This window comes from Hydractinia symbiolongicarpus, chromosome 4 (genome assembly GCF_029227915.1).
Source record: "Hydractinia symbiolongicarpus strain clone_291-10 chromosome 4, HSymV2.1, whole genome shotgun sequence".
NCBI classification, from domain to species: Eukaryota; Metazoa; Cnidaria; class Hydrozoa; order Anthoathecata; family Hydractiniidae; genus Hydractinia; species Hydractinia symbiolongicarpus.
Genome location: NC_079878.1, coordinates 10,538,150 through 10,563,830, shown reverse-complemented (window position 1 = coordinate 10,563,830; position 25,681 = coordinate 10,538,150). Strand labels below are relative to the sequence as shown.

Sequence of the window (25,681 nt, the reverse complement as noted above, 5' to 3'; positions counted from 1 at the left end):
AGTCACCTGACTGACCCTTATATTGTGAGATTGCAATGTCAATATCTTGAGAACAAAAATAGCTTTTTAAAATCTATATTATAATACCTGTATTCGTCTGTCTGTCATTCAAAATAGTATATACAGCAAGTAGCGAGACACATTTAATGCGGTATAAAAAGGATGGGTTAGCCCGTGGATTTTTCTGCGGGCTACCAACTAGTAATTAATTATAATTAAAACTGAAATACTTTAAATATGAATACCTTAAGAACGAATAAAGATTTTTAGAAAATTTAAGACTTGTTAGTCCACTTTTTAAGCTCTATAATGCAAGTTCAACATCACACCTCAGGTTCCTTGTAAGGCATTTTAACCTGCATCGGGGAATAGCTAATTATACAGAAATCTCTAAAATTTCTGCCCATACTAGGACTGCATTTTTGTTGTTGTGAGGAACTAAACACACAACTAGAAGTGACTCAAGCACACTACCCTAAATGATCCCTATCGTATTCTTATATAGGTATAGTTAGTTCATTGTCTTTGTTCTTCAGCAAAAACACACATAAATAATGTCTACATTTCGTCTCCCCCTCCCCCGTTAGCTTCCATTTGGCTTCGTCTGAACAAGCTTTTCTTTCATCTTTTGCATTGCAACAAATATAGAATTTTTCCCGCTTTTTGGCGATCTTCTGTTCTTGAAATGAGCAGTGTTGACACTCAAACTCACATGCATGCCCCATGTAATAAAATAAAACAACATAGCCTATCCATAAATATTTCTCTGCGACTTCTCATGGACTATAAACTTTCGTAGTAGACGGTAGTGTGTGGGTCCAAGTACATCAGTTGCAGGTAATAATAATCATAATAATAATAATAATAATAATAATAATAATAATAATAATAATAATAATAATAATAATAATAATAATAATAATAATAATAATAATAATAATAATAATAATAATAATAATAATAATAATAATAATAATAATAATAATAATAATAATAATAATAATAATAATAATAATAATAATAATAATAATAATAATAATAACGAATATTTTTAGTGGCATGCCCAGAAAAATCACTTTACTTTTAGGCAGCAATTACTTCTTTGCGCTGGGGGCCACTGACGATTTCAATATCATTATATTGTGGGAGTAATAATTTTTAAACATAGGCTAAAAATAGTTTATTGTTTATTAACAATGAAAACATTATAGAATAAAAAAATATTAGTACAATTATATAACAAAAATGATGAACGTCAAACTTTTTAAAGCACATAGCCAGAGATATGTTATTCTCTCCCTTGTATTGTGTAGGCCTAATAACAATAGTCAAAAAGGAACAACTATAAAAATCTACATAGAAATATCATGGACAGGCCAGCTTATCTGATTGTCCAATTTTTCAAAGTTACCATTTGCACCTAATAAACAAATTTAACAAAATTTAACACCCAGTGCAGCGCCTAATAAGAACCTCAACCAGTGTCACACATTCATTTAGTGTTAATGTATTTTTTAAAATATAACTTAAGCTGAAATAAAAACACAGTTTACAACTCATTGATACCCCGTCACAGCACAAACAGTCCACCATTCTTTTTTATTTTTCAAAGAATGTTCCCCATTAAAATTCAATAATGAATTTTACTTCAGGCTGAGCGCTTAGTTTAAATAAACAATGTTGCACATCCATATAGGTGTAATAACCTTTTTGGAAAGCTTTAACGCAACTTTGGTTAAACAGAAACACAGGAAACTGCCTGTCGTTAACACTGCACTGAGCTCTTGGTACAATAAACGGAGTTGCACACGGTTTATGCTTAATACCCTTTTAGCACATTTTACAACCTGTTGTTACCCCGTCATAGCAAAAAAAGGAGTCAATATTATTTTATTTTGCATAATAAGTTTTAGTAAATATCAAATTATTCATGACACTGGACTGAGCATTTACTACAGCTAAACTGTGCCACACATGTCTATAGGCGTAATGGCCTTTTCATAAAAAAACTTATCACAGCTTAAATAAAATATACACAAAACAGCCCGTTGTTAACACCAGGTTGAACGTTTATTACAGGTAAACCGTGTCACACCTGAGTGATAGAGGTAATACCACTTTTCATAAAACTTTATCACAACGGTTTAAATAAAAACACAGGAAACAGCCAACATTACCCTGTGCAGCTAACAAAATTTAGTTGGCGGATCGCGTGGATGCCCCGGCCAAATTGAAATCCAACTTTACGGGACTGAAAAGAAATCAAAATCGTACGATGAGATCGAGAGCTCAGATAAAACCATACTGCGTTTCACACAGATGGAATTAAGAAATAAAAAATTTTTTTTGACAATAACGGAATATTATTTTAAGTAAGTAAGTAAGGATCCATCGTTTAGCGTTCTTAGCATTGTAATAATATCCTTATGAGCTGCTGTTGAACTTTCCATGCTTTAATTTACAATAAAATATTGTTTATTTCACAAGTATTTACAAAGTTTAATCAATGACTTCACTAGTTATTTTTGGTACATGGATTTAAATTCCTAGTCGTGAACTTAATGGAACTTACTTTGCGTATGTGCTCCTCACGTCCAAACAATAGCCCTGTTTTGTTCTTACTTTTGCATCTTGAAATTTTATTTGTTTAACATTGCATGCACACCACACACGAGATGTGCGATTCATTACACGCCTACCTAAAATCTTGAAATGGGTTGTAGGTACTGTGTGTACATTTAATAACACATTGCATCTCTTATATAACTTCCTTCTCTTGTTATTAAAGATACAATGTCTAAACTTGTACAGTGGATAAGAGAGCAGCAAAATGTGTTGAAGCATGTTGGTGGATACTCAAATGCATTTCGTCGTTTGCTACGAGAATGTAATGTAAGGGTAGGCACTCTAGTTGGAGAGGACAAATATGGAAATAAATACTATGAAAATGATAGCTATATTGTTGGAAGAAACAGATTTGTTGTTTTTCCATATGAGGGAAGAATGGAATATGATGGTTCCCAGATTCCTCCTGAATGGCATCGTTGGATGCAACACTCTACAGATCAGCCACCCTCAACACACCCACCAACTCCAAGGAAGTTTTTTCTAGACCATGAGAGGAATTTATCTGGCTCTAAAGATGCTTATGTACCTTATTCAACAACAAAACCAAAAATTGAAGCATGGAAACCTTCATTAAAATAACAATTATTACATGTGTATCTTAGATTATTTGTATATTAAAATCTGTGTGATGTATTCTTTTTTGTTCTGAGTGTGTTGGTGAAAGAAAACAAAACAAAAACATTTTGTCTTTTTTTATGATGTTATAGACACACATATGCAGCTAAAGCATTAGCTTGCATTAAGGGGTGCTTAAATTTTTTGAGATTCACTTTGTTGAACTTAATTTTAGTTGCATCCAAGCATTTTCATTCTTTCTTAATCTGAACAGAAGCAATTTTGATGTTATCACTATTATACTATCAATGAACACAAAAAATACATATTTTTATCTTTGTTTTGCATTATATAGTTTATTTTTATTAGGGTTTTTACCTTATCTCTTCTAAAATTTACACTCTATCTAATATAATAATTTATTTCCGAGTGCATATGTCTGTGACAGGCAAAGGTAATTGCATTTTCTGCAGATTTCTACAATGTATCACAGAAGTTATGGTATATGCAATGATCTCATATTTAATAATAGGCAATCTGAAATGTAAATCTGATTTTCTCTAAAATTTTACTGAATCAAAGGACCATTTTCCCAACAAAAATCAAGAGACCATTTTCCCAGCAAAGTTCCACCACATAAATAAGGGCTTGCAAAAATTGCCATTGTGATATATCTAAGCATGTTAAGGATAACTATTTGGTTAGCAAAATCCTAGCCCTGTTGGGCCTTTCTAAAGTTGGATGTTTTCCACATAACTTAGACCATTGATAGCTTAGGCCATTGATAGCTTCGGTCTTTGATAGTAGGGCCATTTTTACCCTTCAAAGGAACGCCTATTTAATGGGAATATGAGAACGTCTTTATAACTTTTTTTGCAAATGGAGTGTAGTTTTTATTAAATATAATTTAAGAATTTTATGTTATTGCAATTGTTTTGATCTGTAATTCTGCTAAAAAAATTTTTTTTCATTTCTAGGTAGGACTGAGTTTGAACCATTTTGACTTGTATAGCCAAGATTTAATTGTGTTTTAATTCTTTCTTCAAACGTTTAAAATTTACTTACATAATCGAAGTAAATATAATATAAAAAGGGATTTAGGAAGATAAAACATGATAGTGAAAATATAATAAAAGGTGGAGTTCACTTTACTGCAAGATATAGTCAACACATTGAGAGTTACAACCTATCATCTTTGTTTAGAATAAACTAATTAAAACATGTGGAATATATAAAAAATCATAGTGTGAAACACACAATAAACAATAAATTTTAAATGTATAAGCCTGTGATGCAGGTCAATTCAAGATTCATAGAAACAATTTTGTTTAAATAAATAATTAAAACTCGTAACTGTCTGAACTTGTTAAATTTACCATGTCTGGAGCCAATTTTTCTTCCATTTAAGGTTTGGTTATAAAAAAATTGTTTCTTAAAAGAACACAAAGGAGGAGGTTTTACAGTTATATACAAATAACAATTAGTGTTAGTGTATTTGTGTGTTTTTGCTTAATAATCTCTTGTCTAGAATTTATTTTTCTTCCTAAGTGGGTCAAATGTACGTTAGAGTTTATTTCTTCCTCTTTTTATTTACCATAAAAATAATATCATAATTGAAATCTTTGTTTGTGGGCTATCTGTTCCTTCTTTGTGAAATATTTTTACTTGTATCTTTGCAGATAGATTCTTCTTAAAATAATTTATTATGTATAATAAGCTCAATGACATAGATTGTATAATAATGCATTTAGCCTTTATGAATGGGTCATTGAAACAATGTTAAGTAATTCACACTCTTGTTGTATCAGATCAATGTATCAGAAAGTTTCAGAAGAAGAAATGCAAGTATAAAGATGTGGTACGGATGAAACAAGTTGCACCAGTTAGATATGCTGTGATGGACGTTGCTGTGTGTGTTGTTTTTAACAGTACACAATGGCATGAAAACAAACTTTTAGTAAAAAAAAATTTAAAATTGATTTATTTTACAGTTTTTATATTTTTAAGTCAGCTTATTCATTACATGTATGTTAATTTATAACTACTTCTAGAATGAAATATTTTTATCTTTTTTTATGTGTGAGCAATACTACAGTTTCATATTTTGTTTTCATAGAAAACCTGAAATGAAACAGAATGCCTTTATGAAAAAACAACAACATTTTTTACAAAAGAGAACACTTTTTTATTCTTAACTAAGCTTTTCATATCCAAAGATCTTATGACATTATTAACTTATGTTTTTACATGTTATTTGGTTTTACTTGTCAGTACAAGCACAATTATTGTTTTTTTTTTGCAACTAACTCTCTTTAAAAGTATTGTATTCACATTAAAACAGGAAAGTTTAAACTCTCTTGTATAGTGGTTTTACTTAAATTTCTTTAATTAATTGCAATTGACCTTAACTAAATTTTTACTTCCTGAATGAGTAGACCTGTCTTAATTGCTTGAAAATTAATGAATGGCTATGAGGATATTGCAGAATTGTTGTGTCGTGTGCAATTTCGAAATTTATTTTTGTTTCTTTTAGTAGAATTAGCTTGCGTCAAATGCTTAAAATTTTTATAAAGTTATGAATATATTACACATTACCTTTATTTTATGCTTTAAATATCTATATATATATTTTCATAAAAATTACGACACGTTTTATTTTTAACATGTTTCGACTTTACCAAAGTCATCTTCAGAATATTATACAAAAGTTGATACATACACTCTTTATACAAAAATTTTTTCGAAAGTTATTTAAATATTTCCCAAAAGTACAATTTTATATGAATTATACACAAGCTAATCCATGTTGACAAAATAATATTAGATAAACTAACAAAAGTTAGTTAAATAAAATTGACAGGACTTTCAAAATTAACAACAGTTGGAAACACTTTGACATTAATATTAAGGCTCTGACTGAAATTTTGAGAAAAAACTTTTTTCCTACAAAACTAGTAAACCGCCATATTTCAAATTACCTTGATAAGAATTTTTCTACAGCTGTCAGTACAGAGACAACTAATGTATTAGAAAAAAGGTATTTTAAATTGCCTTTTATTGGCAAGTACTCTAATACTGCCAAAGAAAAAGTCAATCAACTTGTCAATAAGATGTGTAAAGAAATCAATGTGTGCCTCGTTTTTAAGTCGTGTAAAATTAAAGATTATTTTTCTTGCAAGGACCGAGTTCCTGAATCTTTTAAATCTGGACTTGTGTATAAATTTGTTTGTGCTAGTTGTAATGCTAGCTATGTGGGTGAAACCACCAGACACATTTCTAGTAGAGTTAAAGAACATTTGAAAACTGATAAAAACTCACAAATATTTAAGCATATGCAGTCAAATCTTAACTGTAAATTACTATGTAACAAAAATTGTTTTTCTATTTTGGATCATGCAGACACGGATTGGCAGAGGAAACTCAAAGAGGGTATGCATATTTCTTGGTTGAAACCAGACCTCAATAAACAAGTTAAGCATTGCATCATCAATTTATCCGTTTAATTTTATGTTTTGTATTAGCCGCTTGTTCAATATCGTTTTTGTTACTTAGATATTGATTTAGCATGTGTAAATTCATTTAATAAAATTAAAAAATTGTACTTTTGGGAAATATTTAATTGTCTTAAACAAATTGTGTATATAAATTTTATTTAACTAACTTTTGTTAGTTTATCTAATATTATTTTGTCAACATGGATTAGCTTGTGTATAATTCATATAAAATTGTACTTTTGGGAAATATTTAAATAACTTTCGAAAAAATTTTTGTATAAAGAGTGTATGTATCAACTTTTGTATAATATTCTGAAGATGACTTTGGTAAAGTCGAAACATGTTAAAAATAAAACGTGTCGTAATTTTTATGAAAATACTTTGCAATCTTGTGTTGCTACGAAGTTTTGGAACTATATATATATATATATATATATACAATACTTTATATGCTTTATTTTTAGTGATGGTAACAAACATTGGTAACAAAGTTGAACAAGGAGATTCATAATTTATGCTTTTCTTTAGGCTAAGAAAGCAAAAAGAGCATATTATTTGGATGCTGGAAGTGTATTTCTATTTTCTTACAACTCCTGATGAATCCTATCCAAAATTGCCAAAAGCGCGATGCTTATACAGTTAATTGTCTATGACACAAACCTGGTAAAAAACAATTTCTATAAAACATGGATACGAAAACAAAGAAATCTATGAACACAGAGGAAGAGAAAACAATTGATGTTGATGATAAAATTGTTAAAAAGTATGCAGAAAAAGAGCTCTACAGGTTGACAGTAACCATATGCATTCTTATTGTGATTTCGTATGTATTAGGCTACTTTCAAACATCATGTCTTGTGCCAATCGTTCTCTGTGGTTATGCCTTATGGGTATGGAAAATAAAAACAAATCGCATTCATGATTGGTTTTTCAATGAACACGAAATGAGAGAGCATCGGAGAAGAGCTTTAAATCAATCTGAAACAGTTGAATGGCTAAACTATCTTTTGAATCGATGGTAAAGTTTTTTTCTGTATATAGTTTAACAAATTTTTTTATGTTAAATATTTTTTAACCTAAACTAAACTTTTCGCTTTATCGATTTATATTTAGGTGGTACTTTAGCGATCAGACTATTAATGACATTTTAAAGCGTTCGTTAGATCCAGTATTAGAATCTTGCAAGCCAAAGATTATAGGTAATAATTGTTATATATATGCCATAGTTGAAATTCAAGAAATCTATTTCTAGATTTTTTAATCAGGGAGGTAGGTACATGTATAGACAAGTTTCAACCTGACGTGATGTTCTAATAGTGTCAAGAACAATGAACATGTGTACATAGACAGGCAAAATAACAGACTGAACAATCAAATAAATCAAGCTAAAAACAACAACCTGCACTGAAATAATTAAAAGCTGTTTTTAAAAAGAGATAAGAAAAACCATTCTCGGTTCCTTTTCAATAATTTATTTCTGTTTGTAACTTGTAAATAAAAAAAAAATGTTTTTCAATTTCATTATAGATAACATTGAACTTGCCAAGTTCACATTGGGTCATCGTACACCTTATCTGAAATACCTACGCGTCTTTGACATGTCAGATGATTTAAGAAAGCTCCTAGCATCTGAAGTGACTTATCGTAATCCACCAAAAGACCTTCCTGTCAGGCCAAAGTATCAAGTTGTACTAGAAGCTGATATGGGCCTCGATGCTCCAGAGTCACAGATGATCATTCAGCTAAAGCTAAATAGTAGAATGTATGTATTTTGAAAGCAGCCTTTCTAATTTCAGTTGGAAAGCATTTAACAACTGTTGTTGTAGGTTCAGATGAGCCCCTTGTAATTTTAAGTTTGCATTTGCACTTTTACAATATTTTTAAAATGAAGAATATACATGAGAAACATAAAAAAAAAATACTTTAATTCTGCTAAAGCTACACAGTTTTTAGTTCTGAAGCTTTACCCCATCTGCCGAATTCTGCTAGGTCTAAGAAACTTCAAAATTATAAAAACCTTTTTAATTTTTTTTTCATGTTCCAGTAATCCTAACCTAGCAATGACAAAAATTCATATCGGTTAATCCTCTTTTTTTCTTAGGGGGGACACTGATGTTGTGATTGAGAAGTTTAAGATTCGTGGACAGATACAACTTGTCCTCATGTTTAATCAAAATATACCATTCCCACATTTGGCAGCATTTTCAATCAGCTTTTTAAGTCCGTAAGTATTTCATTTAAAGGAAATGTTAAAAGTTATCTGCAAATATAAAACCAAAAATTTCTACTTTTTCTTCTTCTAAAGCTAGAAGAATGAGCAAAGGCTTAATTGTTGCGAATATCTTTTAACTAAGTTTAAACGTGGTCACATAGAGCTCTTCTACACAGCTCAAACATTGCCCCATGTTGTTATAAAATTGTTTGTTTTTACAAAGAATCTGCAATAGTGGTGTATTATCTTACATTCTGAAATTTTATGTTTAGTACAAGTAGGTTCACTCTGCAAAAAACATTTAAGTGACTTGCAAATTGTAATCGGATAATCCAAATCGTGACATAATTTGTTTTTTTTAATTGATAATTTAATATAATTCACAAAATATATTTTATTTAGACCAAAAGTTGATTTTGAGATTCGTTTGTTAAAAAAAATTCAGTTGATGGAGTTTCCTCTCATTCGTGAATGGATTGCAGAACTTGTTAATGATTCTTTAAAAATAAGTAAGTTTACGATACTTACTTATTTATATGTATTTATGATTACCTTTTAACCGGAAATTAACTTCATAATAAAAGAGCTGAAAAAATGCATTTAGTTTATTTTATAGAGTTATTTTTAATGGTTAATTAATCCAGAACTAATGAATCATGTTGTTTTCGCACATTAATGTCGGTAACTTTCTATGAATTTCTTCTTAGTACTGTAGAAACTACTGTAGATTCCTTTTTATTCACTTAAGGCACATTTACTTTTCTCAATCCTTGCAGACAAATTTTTTTATCTTCTTGCCAAACGATTTTCGATGTTGTCTGTGAGTGCTTTACTTTTTCTTACTTTTTCTTACTTTTTCGTATCATGTTTTGCATTAGAGGATAGTTAAGGAAAAACGTTATTTTTAAAGCCTAGTCATATAGCTGACAACTAAAGCATCAAATTAAATAAATTGTTATGTCAAACTATATCTCAGATTTACTTGCATGTTTAACTGAAATATAATTTTTAATGAATTTCAAAGTTTTTATCAACATTGTGCAGATGTTGTGGTTTAATATAGCTGTTCTTGCTGTTAATTCCATTTGGCAAATTATTTGTTTTTCAAGCACGAAGATGTCTTATTATTATTACTTTGATTAAGTTGTCAACTCTTTTTTCTGAACACCCTGGCGTGACACACTCTCTTATTTAATGGAGAATGTATGTTGTATTAGTTATTATAAGTATTTGAATTAATTACTATTTGATAATTCTTTTTCTAGGTCTTGTTGATCCTGGTCACGTCACTGTTCCTCTATGCAATGACCCTGAGTTGATGGGAAGGCAAAGTGGATATGGTATGTTAGAATGTTTTTAAATAATTTATATAACTATATAATTTTTAATTCAAAAGTCTTAATCATATACTTTGATGTGATAAAGGGTCTGCATGGGCTTAAAAAGTTAACAAACATAGGAAAGTTTGTTACTCTGTGAGGATTCCCCATCGTAGTGGAAAAATGTGAGGTCACATAACCAACATGAAACTTTTATCTTTAGCTGCTGGTGTTTTGACAATAACATTAAAGGGAGGAATGCATGGAAAAGCTACTTGTGAGTATCCATATATAAAAAAAGATATCTCTACTGTACAGAGCTTTAAAAACCCTGATCAAAATAATGTATAGGGTTATGCTTTTTCAATAAAAGGAGATGTTGGTGTTAAAAATTTATTGGCCACAAACTGGTTTGCCCCCCCAAATAGATGTTTTCAGTGTTGATCTCAGGTAGTCTTGAGTTAGTCGGGGATAACAACACTTAAATTAAAAACTTCAATTAAATTAAAAATTCTAGAGCTAGGATATTCAGCCTCTTTTTTACCTGGATATTCAAAATTTTGTTGCCAACGTGATTTTTTTATGCCAGATATAACTTTGATTTACAAAGCCTTGTTTTAGAAATTTACCTGTTGTTCGTTTATGGAAGCATGCATTTATGAAACAAATTATAAATTGCGGACATGAAACAGTTTGCTGAAGTGGTTGTAAACAGCATTTCACTTCAACAGTTTTTTGTAGATGTAAAATAAAATTGAGGTTTAAAACAGCTGGGTATTCTAGATTACATACCAGCTAAGATAGATTAACCTAAATTTTATCAAGTTTTATATTTGTATTGCTTTTTTTATAAATAGCTGATGAGCAGTGGTGTACTGTGACACTTGATAAACAAAAGATTCGAACGAAAGAAATAACTTCAGATGTGCTTTGGCAAGAACAAGTATCATTAGTTGTTCGAAGTCTTCAGTTTGATAAGGTTAGCAATGATGCGTATGAAAATTATACACTGTTCAGAGCTCTTGCATTTAAAGCACCTGACTATCTGCGAAATTTGTTTTGGATATATATCTCTCTGCTCTGATTTTAATTGTTGATAATATTCTGCGGTAGGCAATTTTTTTGCACAAATTATTTGAAATTGGAATTACTCATTTTATTTACCTACAGGCCTTTTCTTTATCACTGTTATCTGAGTATAAAGACATTGGCATTATTAACTTCTTAATTTAAGAACCTTCAATTTTAGTTGCGAATTAAAATCAAAGGTAAAAGACGATTTGGTCCAAATTATACCGTGGTGGAATATGTTTTACCACTAGTCCGAATGAATCTAGAACAAAACAGTGAACAGTAAGTGAAAAACCCAACCTGCATGACAGTTGCTTTTAGACTGTATCGTAAAATGTTCTCACTTTTTATTCACTGTGATTTTTTAGAAAGTTGGACCTGCAAGATGACAATATTGAAGGATCCACCTTGCAATTGTTGTTGAACTATTCAGAACTTCCTTTACTCGATGTTTCAAATGAAACAGATGAAGAAACATTTCATGCACAATACCTTGAGAAAAACGCACAAGAAGAACCAGATGAGTGTATGTGTGGTTTGTATAGTGCTTGCAAATAAAAGTGAAAATCTTCAGACTTAATGGAAGTAGTGGGTGTATTCGTCCCCTGGGATAACTTTTACTAATTCTATGTGAACATAGCTACAAAGTTATGTATACAATAAGGCTTATGTTATCTGTGTTAAACTTAGTGTATTGTCAATGGTTTATTGTAAGTCTAAGGCTCAATTCTTACTGGTGGTTTCTTAATCTTGATTGTATTTTCATTTTATTAGTATGTGGTATGTTATATGTCCGTGTGCACAAAGGTATTAATTTAATCCCAATGGATAGTAGCGGTACAAGTGATCCATATGTGATGATATTTTCAAACAAAGAACTGGTAAGTTATTTATCATTTTTGCTATACATAAGATGCATAATGTTTTGTTAAATCATTTTTTGACACTCTTCTTGCTTTGAAAATGTTGACTGTGCTTGGCCTACATTACAATTATTAGACCATATTCATAAATCGTGCGTATTTTGCACTTTTTATCAGCCATTTAGAATTAACTATTTATTTACCTTTTTTGGTGATGGCCTGCGGGTAAATTTATTGTCTAAAAATTGCATATATCAATTTTGTTTGTTTTAGGTTCAAGTTGGACAAGTAGTTGAGGAAAGTTTGAATCCAGAGTGGGATACCATGATTGAATTTTTTACACTGGATTACACCCAAGTAAGCTTCTAAAGATACTTAAAATGCTAAAAAGAAAATTATTTACCAGTTTTGGTTATGGCGTATGTCTTTACACCACAACTTTTTCTGGGACATTGTTAATAATTATTTTAATATTCCAGACAACATTATCATTCATTGTCCATGACAGAAATCCAATGGTTTTACCCAATGTACTATTGGCTGATGATAATGATGATTTTATGGGCTCCTGTAATTTTCCCTTATCCAAGGTAGGATATCATTTCACCTAGTGTTATATATACTGTTAACCGTATTAGAAATTTAGTGCAAATTTCCAGACTTTCAATTTTTTAGCCAGATTGGTGTACATGTTAACTGTGTTAGAAATTTAGTGCAAATTTCCAGACTTTCAATTTTTTAGCCGGATTGGTGTACATTTAAAAAAGAATTGGATCTATTTTTCAAATTTAAAGGTGATTTGAAGAAAGGGAGACAAGAATGCTTGAAAAAAGTGGGCAAAATAGTTGTGTCAGTGATCTTCAGACCAATCTCGTCAATTAAAGCATCTGGTATGTCATGTTTTCGTTTTGAAATTCACGTTTTGAAAAAAGTAAATTGATTGGATCTGTTTTTCTTTTATTCTGACCTTTGTTAAGTGACTAATTTACTACTGAAAAGATTTGTCTTAATAGAACAAGCTGTTAGAGCAGCTGCTATTGCCTAGAAAATATTACTTCTAAAATTATTACGAGTGGAAATCTATGATTCAAAAAATGAAAAATGTTGATGCAAAATTTCCATATTAGTGGCAATTTTCATTAATGTTTAAATCATTTTTTATTTTAATTTAGTGCGACCGACCATAAACCAAGGTATGAATGAAGGAGAACCACTGCACCAGGTAAAATGTTTGACACATTATTAATTTTGTATTCAATGTATTTCTTGATAAAATTCTACATTTTCTTTGTTTGGCTGTTAAGATTGTCCAAATACAGGTTTTTATACACATCGTCAGTGTAAATAGTGTTCCTTGCCAATGAATAGAACACCTGGGACATGCACCCTTGCGCTCGATTCTGTACTTTATTATTGCTATTCTGTGTTTTTTGTTTAGAAACGAAACAAGATAGATTCGGTAACCATGGAGGCTATATTACAATCAGGTAATTGCCGAGACTTATAAAGAAAGGATATGTTGGAAACATGTTATTTTTTTGCAGTCATACCTTTCCTCCATTGTATTTTTTTGTAGAAAGAGGAAGCCTGACTATCTGCATTCTTCGTGCAAGAAATCTTGTTGCCTGCGATTTGAATGGTAAGGGAATATCAAACTCTAGTTTCATTTGCTGGCATTTTTCTTTAGCTTAAGAGAAATCACTTTTTTTTCCTCAATCAGGAAAATCAAAAATTACCAAGGCATAGGTTGAATATAGCGAAGAACTATTAGTCTATTTTGCTGTCTCTGTCCCAAATTTGACAAAGATGTTTATTTGTGTTTGCAGTTTATCACAATTATTACGCGGAAGTTCAAAACTATTTCAATCAGGTCCCTTTATCAATCATTTCACTGGGGAAAACGGCAAACACCCAGTTAATTACGTTGCTCTCCGTTAAATCAAATTGTTCTATCATTTTTAGGTGCTTCTTACATTTGCCATGATTTTGACTTTTCTTTTGTCCTTGTGTTTAAGGGAAGCATGCCTAACAGTGGCTTAAAAAGACTTAAAAAGGACAAAGATTTGGGAAACAGTTGGACATAAAATTGACCTGTTCTTAGCACATGTATAGTGACGTCACTGCGATAAGCACTGTTATTGAATGTCCTTGAACAGACATTTTCTTCATTAAAACTGAATACAAATAAGGTTTTAATAGTTATCTTTACATTTCTGCTTACAGGAAGGAGCGATCCATTTGTTATCGTGCGTGTTGGAGATGCGAAACAAGAAAAATATAAAACGAAAATAGTATATCGAACTTTAAACCCTGTCTGGAACGAGCAAGTCACTTTAGCCATGCCACAGAAACATCAGCGAATATCCATCGAGGTCTGGGACAAGGATCCTTTTCGTCAAGAGAAAATGGGCGTGGTTAGATTTCATTTTGATGACTTGATCAGTCTTGGTGAAGGTGGGCTTACCGACAAGCATTGGTTTGATTTGGAACAAGCCAAGTCTGGTGAATTGCAGTTGGCTTTTAAAACTGTCCTACCAGATGAGGTATCTGTATTTGGTCTTTGAATTACAACTTTAACAGAAAACGTGTACCAGAACAGAAAAAGTAAATTTAGCCTTTAAAATCATTACAAGAATATAATATAATACATTACGTGCCGTCTAATGTCAAGCAAAGGTCATCTTCAGTCACTTGTGTCCTTTTTATGTCACTGTTGTATTTTGAATAACTTTAGCTCTGCGGTTAGGGACGAAACTTGTGTGTTTTCTGTGGTTACCGTTGTTTTTTGTTGTTGTTGCAGGATAAGAGCCAAGGTTTACAAGTTGTTACAGAGGGTGGAGAGCTGGTCAATTCATTTTCTTATGGTAGTGATAATAGCGAAGGTATGTGTAAGCATTATGAAATTGTTTTGGTATCTATAAAAAATCTTGTGCGCATTTTCAAATCTTAAAATGATTAGCCTCAAATCTCCTAACACTGTTTATACCGACTCCATTTTCCTTTAAAAATTAAGTTTTTGCTGTTCCGTTTTATCTTACAGAAAATTGAGCATTATCTTGTAATAGAACTGATAAATGATACGTATTACCTCTATTTGAAATCAACAGCCTCTCTGTTATTCGAACAAGGAAAGGCTTGCTTATTATTTTTCCACTTTTTAGTTTTTTCTACTTTCTAAGATTCTTTGAATCTCCTAAAATTATAAATTTTTAAATATGTAGCCACCCTTTGCAAAGATGGCTCCCGAAAAATTATTAAGGTTAAAAAATGTATAAATGTATTTTAATCATGTTTATTTTTTATTTTTTTTAAGAATATTTGGTCCTAAATGAAAGTCCTGTTGACACTATTGACAAAAGAAATAAAAAATCAAGTGTCGGAAATAGAAACAAGTTGTTGAAAACACAGTCAATGCAAGTCGATCATGCATCACTATCGCCGGAATATCAACCGCCGCAAAAATCAAAATCCGTAGATTTAGCTTCACTAAGCGAAGAAAACGAAGAATTGGCAGGTGAAGCGATATTTAATTTGTTATGGTCTGGTTTAGTTCTTGTTGCAACAATAACTTATTGGCTCCAAGATTTTGCTTTAGCTCAGGATAAATTATTCTGTCTGATTCTGTCTACACAATCTCTCGAGTAACGGAGAAATGGAAAATTAAAAAATGTATGGAGGATTATTAATAGCCTACAGGATGGGTGAAAAAAAATATCATTTTGGGTTTGTAAATAAAAAAGTATGTGGGGGAGGTAATCGGTGCTCTGGGGTACTTATACTTTGTATGCAACTTATTTTTCAGTAAGTACGGAACAAGCAGATGATCATGTAGACTTCTCTGGTGAACCGTCCAAATATTTTGGAATCAATGGAAAAATCATTGAAGTAACTGGCTTGTACGTACACGAAGGTATTTTCTCATTCTTTTTATTTCATTGATGAAGAGATTCTGAGCATATTCTCACAGTAAAGAACTGGATCCGCTTTACTTGCTTTTAGCGTGTATTATTTGTTTGTGCGAACCGACTGGACAAGCAGTTTTAATCTCGCAAAAACAAGCAAATATTTTCTAAGATTCTCTATCTATATACAATTTTAAAAAAGGATAACGGTTCCAGATACTAGGTCAAAATCATAAAATATCATGAAATTTCTAACCAAGTTTATTATTGTTTTATTTTTCGATATAAAAACTGATTGATATTTTTATCCAGGTTCCCTGTTGTTAATTTTGAGTTGGCTTCACCGCTTAGAGAGTCACCTTTTTCTCCATAATTCTAAATTTGTGTTGGAAATTGTTATCTTCGATTAGCTCTGAAGCATAAAATAGCATATAATCTAAGTATAAAATAGCATATAATCTAAGTATAAAATATCATATAATCTAAGTATAAAATATCATATAATCTAAGTATAAAATACCATATAATCTAAGTATAAAATATCATATAATCTAAGTATAAAATAGCATATAATCTAAGTATAAAATATCATATAATCTAAGTATAAAATAGCATATAATCTAAGTATAAAATAGCATATAATCTAAGTATAAAATATCATATAATCTAAGTATAAAATATCATATAATCTAAGTATAAAATAGCATATAATCTAAGTATAAAATATCATATAATCTAAGTATAAAATATCATATAATCTAAGTATAAAATATCATACAATCTAAGTATAAAATATCATATAATCTAAGTATAAAATATCATATAATCTAAGTATAAAATACCATATAATCTAAGTATAAAATATCATATAATCTAAGTATAAAATAGCATATAATCTAAGTATAAAATATCATATAATCTAAGTATAAAATATCATACAATCTAAGTATAAAATAGCATATAATCTAAGTATAAAATAGCATATAATCTAAGTATATAATATCATATAATCCAAGTATAAAATATCATACAATCTAAGTATAAAATAGCATGTAATCTAAGTATATAATATCATCTAATCCAAGTATAAAATATCATACAATCTAAGTATAAAATATCATACAATCTAAGTATAAAATATCATATAATCTAAGTATAAAATAGCATATAATCTAAGTATAAAATATCATACAATCTAAGTATAAAATATCATATAATCTAAGTATAAAATATCATATAATCTAAGTATAAAATACCATATAATCTAAGTATAAAATATCATATAATCTAAGTATAAAATAGCATATAATCTAAGTATAAAATATCATATAATCTAAGTATAAAATATCATACAATCTAAGTATAAAATAGCATATAATCTAAGTATAAAATAGCATATAATCTAAGTATATAATATCATATAATCCAAGTATAAAATATCATACAATCTAAGTATAAAATAGCATGTAATCTAAGTATATAATATCATCTAATCCAAGTATAAAATATCATACAATCTAAGTATAAAATATCATACAATCTAAGTATAAAATATCATATAATCTAAGTATAAAATAGCATATAATCTAAGTATAAAATATCATATAATCTAAGTATAAAATATCATATAATCTAAGTATAAAATATCATATAATCTAAGTATAAAATACCATATAATCTAAGTATAAAATATCATATAATCTAAGTATAAAATAGCATATAATCTAAGTATAAAATATCATATAATCTAAGTATAAAATATCATATAATCTAAGTATAAAATAGCATATAATCTAAGTATAAAATACCATATAATCTAAGTATAAAATATCATATAATCTAAGTATAAAATAGCATATAATCTAAGTATAAAATATCATATAATCTAAGTATAAAATATCATACAATCTAAGTATAAAATAGCATATAATCTAAGTATAAAATAGCATATAATCTAAGTATATAATATCATATAATCCAAGTATAAAATATCATACAATCTAAGTATAAAATAGCATGTAATCTAAGTATATAATATCATCTAATCCAAGTATAAAATATCATACAATCTAAGTATAAAATATCATACAATCTAAGTATAAAATATCATATAATCTAAGTATAAAATAGCATATAATCTAAGTATAAAATATCATATAATCTAAGTATAAAATATCATATAATCTAAGTATAAAATATCATATAATCTAAGTATAAAATATCATATAATCTAAGTATAAAATATCATAAATTCTAAGTATAAAATATCATATAATCTAAGTATAAAATAGCATATAATCATAAATAAGTTGCAATTCTCAAGAATGACAGATTTGTATTTATTACAGAAAGTGCTCGAGTTGAGGACTAAAATCATTTTTCCAAAATTTAGGTTTCTACTCAAAGTCTCATATATTTATAATGATCACAAGAGTCAGTCTTATTAAACATTCATATTATTTTTATTGTGGTTATTTTTAATTGATGTTATAAACAAAAATTTTACTTATAGGTGAATATTTATCATAGTACATCCGTATTTCATTCTCAACAGAAATTTTACTTTCTATTTTTTAGACATTGATGAAGTATACGTCAAAGTAAAATTAGATCGGTATAATTCTTTATTTTTCTGTAAAAACTTTCTGTGGTTATTCGATAACACCACACTACATTTCTGTACCTTCCTCGAAAAAACGTTGTATGAATTACAATGCTGATTTAAAATAAGGTGTTATCTAAGGGCGGTTTCTGTAATGCTTGATTCGAACCAAATCTATCATAAACAATTGAAAATTGCCCTTCCCTCACCACCACCACCGTTGAAACTCAAAGCACCATTCCCTGTTAATGTAGGATCTGTTTAAACTTCTTTATTACCTTTTTTAGGCATGCAAAATTTGAGCAACCAGCAAGGAGAAGCATATTGAATCGAAGCGATCGAATGTTATGTCGAACTACAAATTTAAAAGTTGGGAAAAAAATAATCGTCGACGAATCTTTTCAGGTTTGTTGTGTTTACAGTAAAGCTTTGTAATGTCGTTGTGTTGTCGTTTCGTCAGCTGTGTTGTATCAGAGATGTTATTGTTTACGTCGGCGTTGCCATCGTTACATCAGCGTTGCCATCGTTACCTTAGCGATGTTTGCAAGTCGGTGGTATTAAAATCGCATTAGTGATTAATCTTTGCAATTTGTGTCACCATTTTTCTTTGCAGACGAAAAGCGACGTCGGTGTTTCCCCGTGTTTGTACTTAGTGTTGGAAGTCAAAAGCGATAAGAAAGGAAAAGATGTGATTGATTCACGTTCTATGTTACTACGAAACTTCTTCAGAGGTATGTGTGATTCCACGTTCACATCACCGTTTATGTTTGCATAAATCAGGGACGAACTTCATGGATAACTAAAAATGAATGCCTAGCATAGTTTAAATTAGCATTTATCAGTTTTTTCTCGTCGTCGAACTAAGGAAATCCTGTCCCCGTAAATCAAAAAGTTGACAAAAAAGGTTGACGAAAAGATAATAGTTTACTACACTGTTCCAACGTATTATAAATTTGAAACCTATACGACAAAATCATGACATCTTTTCAGCACATTAGAATAGCAGACCCACGTAACTATCTTGACGCTTATTATTTTTATTTTTAGGACAAAACCCAGTGACAAGGGTTGTTGAATTGGATAACGGTATGACGAATTTCTACGAAATCATAAACAGTTGTTAAAAATACTATTCTGGAGAATGTTCGTTACTTTAAATGATATGAATTAAGCTCAGGAAGGACGAATTGGTTTAGAATCATTTGCCAATAAAAATTGACATTTTGGCAATGTCACATGTTACATGTTTTCAAAATGGTCTGCAATAAAATTTATTACCAGGCCATTTTTAATGACTTACTTGATCTTTTTAAAATTCGCTGACTTTTTAAAAATTTTGTCATTATGCCAAATGATATACTGTGTCAAAATCACATACTATTAACCTCGAGTAAACACTTGAAGAGGTGCCTGGAGCAGGAATTTACGCCTGTTCTTGGCTCAAAATTTAAAATACGCCCTTCCCTCCTGAATACTGCGACTTAACACTTAATCAAGTTTAGTAGGAAAAATAAAAAGCCCCCTCCCCATCCCCTTAAGAAGCGACCAGTCTAGTACCATGCACTTCATCAAGCCATTATAGTGTGTTTTTTACGAAACAGATTTATAATAATATACCTATACTGTATATTCAAAATCGTAGCTTTATACGGACCTTCCACAAAGTAAATTTTTTACTGAAAGACGAACACATCTTTCCACGGTCTAACAGTTTTTCATTTCTCATTTTTACGGGACATGTAGCTTTCGTAACATCACTTGGTAAACACGCCTGTGCTGTATTCCGAACCACTGCTTTGAAATTTGCAATAATATTTTCACTGCAAAAATCTACCTCTCGTATTCTTATAAAAGGCCTGCAGTAGAAAGTATAAATCATTGAGTTTGTATACGTATGCTATTTTTATTTTGTTTATTTTTTTCGTTTAGGCGGCAAAATGAAACTGACGTTGCATCATGTCGTGGAAGAAGATAATAACAATATATTCCGAAAAAGATTTCGCCGTTTTTCTTCGGTATGAAGGCTAGTCATTTTTTTTCAGAACCAGAACTCGGATATAACTTAATAAGTTTTGATTTCCTTCTTTGAGGATTAAATTCGTCGGATAAAAATGTTCGTCTGCCAGTAATATTCGTCGGTCACTAATTTTGTCGGTAAAAAAATTTTCGTTACCTAACAAAAAAATCGTCATTTTTAACCGATGGATTTTATACCGTCGTTATTAATGGTTGGTTTCGGCTGGGTTAGTTGATGGAGTTTTATTTTGTTCTACAGGCTCCAAAGGTATATATTTAGAAAACCAACTAACGCACATACAAGTAAGCCGTCACGTTTGTTTTTTTTGTTTATGTCGTACCCAGCATGCACATACCTTCATGTAGCATTCACAAAACATCTGGTCCATGCACGGTTTTGTACACATTGCAAGGAGTTTCAGAAATGCTTTAGGGCTTTGTTACTTTTTCTATAATTTAAAGCCTGAAAATGGTTTTTCAGTTGTTTTAGAAATGACCCAAAAGCTTATATTGGACGTCAACCCGAAGTTTAGAGTTGACGCCCACCCTGCCCTGATCGTCAGAATAAAAAAGATGTAGTAATCGAGATCATCGATCTCTCAAATTAAGCGCACAGTCGATTATACGCTTTACGACGCGTAGACAAATAAATCAATCGTCAACCGATTTACCCGCTCCGACCCTAACTGGCGTTAAACGTTCAATTTTTGATTTGTGAATCGTCCCTTAGTAACTGCAAAACCAATAACCATCACCTCTATATCTTTTGCAACGATCAGAAAATATTTTCGTTCACTAAGAAAATTCATGTTTTGCTTAGAAGTTCTTTTAAAATTTTTCTCCGCCTTAGGTGTAAAGAATGTCCACGGTCTTATTCACATGTTTGTTTTTAGAGAAAAAGCCGTTCGTTAGCCAAAGAGGAAAGTGCACCATAGTCAAAATTTCAACGCTCTCCATCTCTGCACTTGAATGGACTATATCTCTATGCTTCAGCTTACTTCTGTGAGGAATTTCGACATCGTTCAGGATAATATGCAATTTTATGTATAGAAGGTTTAATTTATTAGTTCAAATGTCTTGAACAATTCAGTTTTGTTAACGCATTATCTAATCTTTAATATTTTTATAGCATTTTGTTGTTATAAATTTTGCTTACAGAGTCTATCGTACTTTTTCATGCATTGTCACGTGCAGTCTATATTTTCTCAAGTCAGGGGAGTCACCGCAACTGGAAACACCTGGAAATTGAATATGCTTATTAAAAAAGGTCCTTGAAAGTTGGAAACAATTTTAAATAATTTTTCTGCATATGTTTTGGTTAACTTGTTTTTTTTTTTAAACATGGGAATTGTAAAGTTTTTTTCTCAATGAAATTTCTGTTTGTTTCAAACCAGCTTACTTCTAGGAAAAGGTAAGAAAACTCTGAAAATAAACTTGAAATTCGCTTTTCCAAAATAGGTGAATAATCGGAGGAAAAAATTTGATAATGTAAATGATCCTCAAAAAAACTAGGCGCTAAAATTGGGCGTCTCTGGATATCTACTTTGGAGGTACAATAATACGAAATTGCGATAAAAAAATATTTTAAGAAGTAGAAAAACCATTGTAGTTCTTCTGTGTCACAAGTAACAATGAATGGGCGTTTATCTTGTTTAGGTGATAAATTTGGGCGTTTATCTTATTTAGCTGATAAATTTTGGGGTTGTTTAAAAGGGGCGTTTATTAGAAATGATTTTTTTAATGGGTTTATAAATAAGAGGCGTAAAATCAGTCATTTTAGGGAATCATCAGTTTAGGGAATTTTAAGGTAAAATTTTAACATTTTTAATGAATTTAATTAAAACTGGTCGTACCCTCCCCAACTCATACCTATAAATTTATTCGTTTCTTTTCAAGGTAGATTTTTATTAACAAGACTAGCAATAAGCACAAAGATGCATTTTAAAACGTATTTAAAAATTCTAGTAAAATTTCAACATTTTTAATGAATTTAATTAAAACTGGTCGTACCCTCCCCAACTCATACCTATAAATTTATTCGTTTCTTTTCAAGGTAGATTTTTATTAACAAGACTAGCAATAAGCACAAAGATGCATTTTAAAACGTATTTAAAAATTCTAGTAAAATTTCAACATTTTTAATGAATTTAATTAAAACTGGTCGTACCCTCCCCAACTCATACTTACAAATATATTTGTTCCTTTACATTGTTCTTCCCTTCAATAATAAATTTTTAGTTCGATTTTATTTTCTATTCTTTTTTTTTTGCACTCAGATGTTGTTAATACAAGAATTTTTTAGAAATAGTTATTTTGTAAGAATAAATTATTTTGTAATTTGTGTTGAATTTATATGTTGTTAATTCTTCGTAAAGAAAAACTAAAAATTTTCTTTATCTTAGTGCAATCCCTGGCTTGTTGCATTGCTAAATTTGATGTGAGTTGCCGTATGACGAAAACAGTATTTTCCAAAAAAAAGTCATTCAATGAAGAAAAAAAATTGGATTTTACATTGCAACATTGCGAAAAATCATTTTGTTTAAGATTAGATGACAACATATCCAAATAGAAAGTTTTTACATTGCTACATTATTACCAAACACTCTGAAAGTAACATTATTACCAAACACTCTGAAAGTAAACACCATTCTCTTCTAATAATTTTTGCAAAAGGTAAACTTCGTTTTTGCAGGTTATGGGTGAATATAATAGCTAATCTTGAGGCTATAAGATCTCGGAAACTAGTTTCAGTAAAAAGACGTACAAAATTCTTATAATTAAGTAATGCATTTGACATTTAATCCATTCAAAACATTTAATAACATGAAAAAGGAGGCCTGAGAGAAAAATAAGCAAAAAACAACAACACAAAAATACTTATGTGAATAGGCTTTGTTTGTTTTATTAGATCATAGCAACAACAACATAAACAACAACAGATAAATACAATAAATTAAAAATGACAAGATTATGTCAGGATTTTCTATAGGTAAAGACAGCTACTTGAAAGTTAGTTTTTAAGTAAAAATAGAAACAAGTTTACAACACAACAACCTACAAAAACGAAAGAATGAACACTAATTCAGCACAACATTCAATCATAAAATATTTAGCCCTATTAGCCTAATAACAAGAAAAAGACTTCTTTTTTTTTCAGCAAGCGTTTCTGGCACAAACCTTTAGAATGTGGAATCAAACTTGAAAATACCTTGTAGCTGAAAATACCTTGTAGCTGTCAAGTTATAGTAATTATCGCATAAATGCGATAATTACTATAAATACTTGAAATTTTTTAACAAAACAAAATTATTCAAGAAACTACATTATTCGTTATTAACGTTAACTACATTATTACACATTTCTATGCCCATCTTCTTCCAAATGTATGTAATTAGCACTATTTCCAGGAATTCTTTTGATATGATGCCAGAGATTTTAAACCAAAACATCACCTAGTCTTGTCAAAGTCTTCCTCCTTTATTGGCCTTGTGGCATGTGAAAAAATCGTTTGTAAAGTGTCTACTGCCAGAAGTTTTGAATCTACAAAAGTTGACATACAAAGTTATTATGAAGTCAACAAATTGTTATACCTTACACATTTACCAGCTACAAAAAATAACCAGCTGGCCAGCTATTCGGTTTGTGCTGTTATAAAATGTCTTGTTATTAACTAAAAATGAAACCCAAGACAACACAAAGCTCTTTTGAATTCGACACAAAATTATTTCGGCATGACTTAAGAATACCACCTCTAATGTTAACTTTACAATAAAATGAACCTACGTAAGTCGCGCATAAAAGAAATGCATTGCAATCACGTCTGTTAGGGTTAGGGTACCTTTGTAGCAATTCCCGATACGAATATAAAGCGTTGGTCACGTTGGTTACTTTTGTAGGAATTCCACCGTCACAAAACATAGCACGCGTTGGTCGCGTAGTTTACTTTTGTAGGAATTCCATGGTTGCAATACATAGCACGTGTTGGTCACGTTGGTTGCTTTTGTAGGAATTCCACCGTCACAATACATAGCACGCCATGGTCACGTTGGTTGCTTTTGTAGGAATTCCACCGTCACAAAACATAGCACGCCATGGTCACGTTGGTTGCTTTTGTAGGAATTCCACCGTCACAAAACATAGCACGCCATGGTCACGTTGGTTACTTTTGTAGGAATTCCATGGTGGCAATACATAGCACGCGTTCGTCACGTTGGTTACTTTTGTAGGAACTTCACCGTCACAATACATAGCATGCGTTAGTCACGTTGGTTACTATTGTAAAAATTCTATCTTCACAATACATAGCACGCGTTGGTCACGTAGTTTACTTTTGTAAAAATTCCATATCGTCACAATACATAGCACGCGTTGGTCACGTAGTTTACTTTTGTAGGAATTCCATGGTTGCAATACACAGCACGAGTTGGTCACGTAGTTTACTTTTGTAGGAATTCCATCGTCACAATACATAGCACGCGTTCGTCACGTTGGTTACTTTTGCAGGAATTCCATGTTAACAATACATAGCACGCGTTGGTCGCGTTGTTTAGAATTCTTAAATATTGCAGGGAGTATTCTAAACTCGCTCCGCTTTTTCAAACTTGTTGAAAGTAAAACTAGAAACAGTTTTATGTTCACACTTGCTGACACAGAAATGATAAGCAATTGTGTATCTTTCTCTAAGATCAATGGAATTAAAAGTAAACAGATGTACCTGAAAGCGAAGTCATTGAGTTGAAGCTATGATTTTTTGTTAAGTGAAAACCTGCTTTTCTGCGAAACTGTTTCCTTCTGCAATCACAAGCGGCACAGAGAATAAATGTTTTCCAGTAATGTTCCGTTTTTGCACCATTGCTCAATTTTCATTCCGCAATCATATATTCAAAACTTCCATTTACTTGCTACAAGTCAATACAAAACGATTCCTTTTAGTAGACATGTAGAACTGGAAGGAAACTTCGGAATTGCAGCTCGCCGAAGTTGGCCGAACCCATCAAACAGACCGGCTACCGCAAGTCA

The 25,681-nt window shown here is 30.5% G+C and overlaps 2 protein-coding genes across 3 annotated transcripts; both read left to right on the top strand.

The window, feature by feature from the left end:
• The first annotated feature begins 2,425 nt into the window (after window positions 1-2,425).
• LOC130641192 (NADH dehydrogenase [ubiquinone] 1 alpha subcomplex subunit 12-like) lies at window positions 2,426-3,309 on the top strand. The gene has a single exon (XM_057447886.1). It carries the CDS (start codon window positions 2,794-2,796, stop codon window positions 3,205-3,207), a length of 414 nt encoding a protein of 137 aa, XP_057303869.1. The 5' UTR covers window positions 2,426-2,793; the 3' UTR covers window positions 3,208-3,309.
• A 3,872-nt stretch (window positions 3,310-7,181) lies between these two features.
• LOC130641191 (uncharacterized) lies at window positions 7,182-22,999 on the top strand. Of its 2 annotated transcripts, none has more exons than XM_057447884.1 (27): window positions 7,182-7,695; window positions 7,791-7,876; window positions 8,205-8,439; window positions 8,779-8,901; window positions 9,292-9,398; window positions 10,155-10,229; window positions 10,432-10,485; window positions 11,066-11,187; window positions 11,458-11,561; window positions 11,648-11,805; window positions 12,054-12,160; window positions 12,416-12,499; window positions 12,622-12,732; window positions 12,885-13,032; window positions 13,315-13,364; window positions 13,581-13,629; window positions 13,719-13,781; window positions 14,366-14,685; window positions 14,943-15,024; window positions 15,456-15,656; window positions 15,945-16,052; window positions 18,622-18,658; window positions 18,934-19,051; window positions 19,260-19,377; window positions 19,694-19,732; window positions 20,576-20,661; window positions 21,556-22,999. In XM_057447884.1, the coding sequence occupies exons 1-27, from the start codon at window positions 7,364-7,366 to the stop codon at window positions 21,595-21,597; spliced, it is 3,159 nt and encodes a 1,052-aa protein (XP_057303867.1). In that variant the 5' UTR covers window positions 7,182-7,363; the 3' UTR covers window positions 21,598-22,999. The 2 variants fall into 2 exon arrangements, with proteins under 2 accessions (XP_057303867.1, XP_057303868.1); XM_057447885.1 differs by lacking the exon at window positions 21,556-22,999 and adding an exon at window positions 20,922-20,965.
• Window positions 23,000-25,681: the final 2,682 nt, after the last annotated feature.

What these genes read in the sequence shown, in the direction of transcription:
- LOC130641191 (XM_057447884.1), top strand. Translation starts at nt 7,364, where the DNA reads ATGGATACGAAAACAAAGAAATCTATGAACACAGAGGAAGAGAAAACA. An exon ending in TAATGATTCTTTAAAAATAA is followed by an intron (nt 9,399 to 10,154) that starts GTAAGTTTACGA and finishes TTCTTTTTCTAG; the next exon opens with GTCTTGTTGATCCTGGTCAC. An exon ending in CTAGAACAAAACAGTGAACA is followed by an intron (nt 11,562 to 11,647) that starts GTAAGTGAAAAA and finishes GTGATTTTTTAG; the next exon opens with AAAGTTGGACCTGCAAGATG.
- LOC130641192 (XM_057447886.1), top strand. Translation starts at nt 2,794, where the DNA reads ATGTCTAAACTTGTACAGTGGATAAGAGAGCAGCAAAATGTGTTGAAG.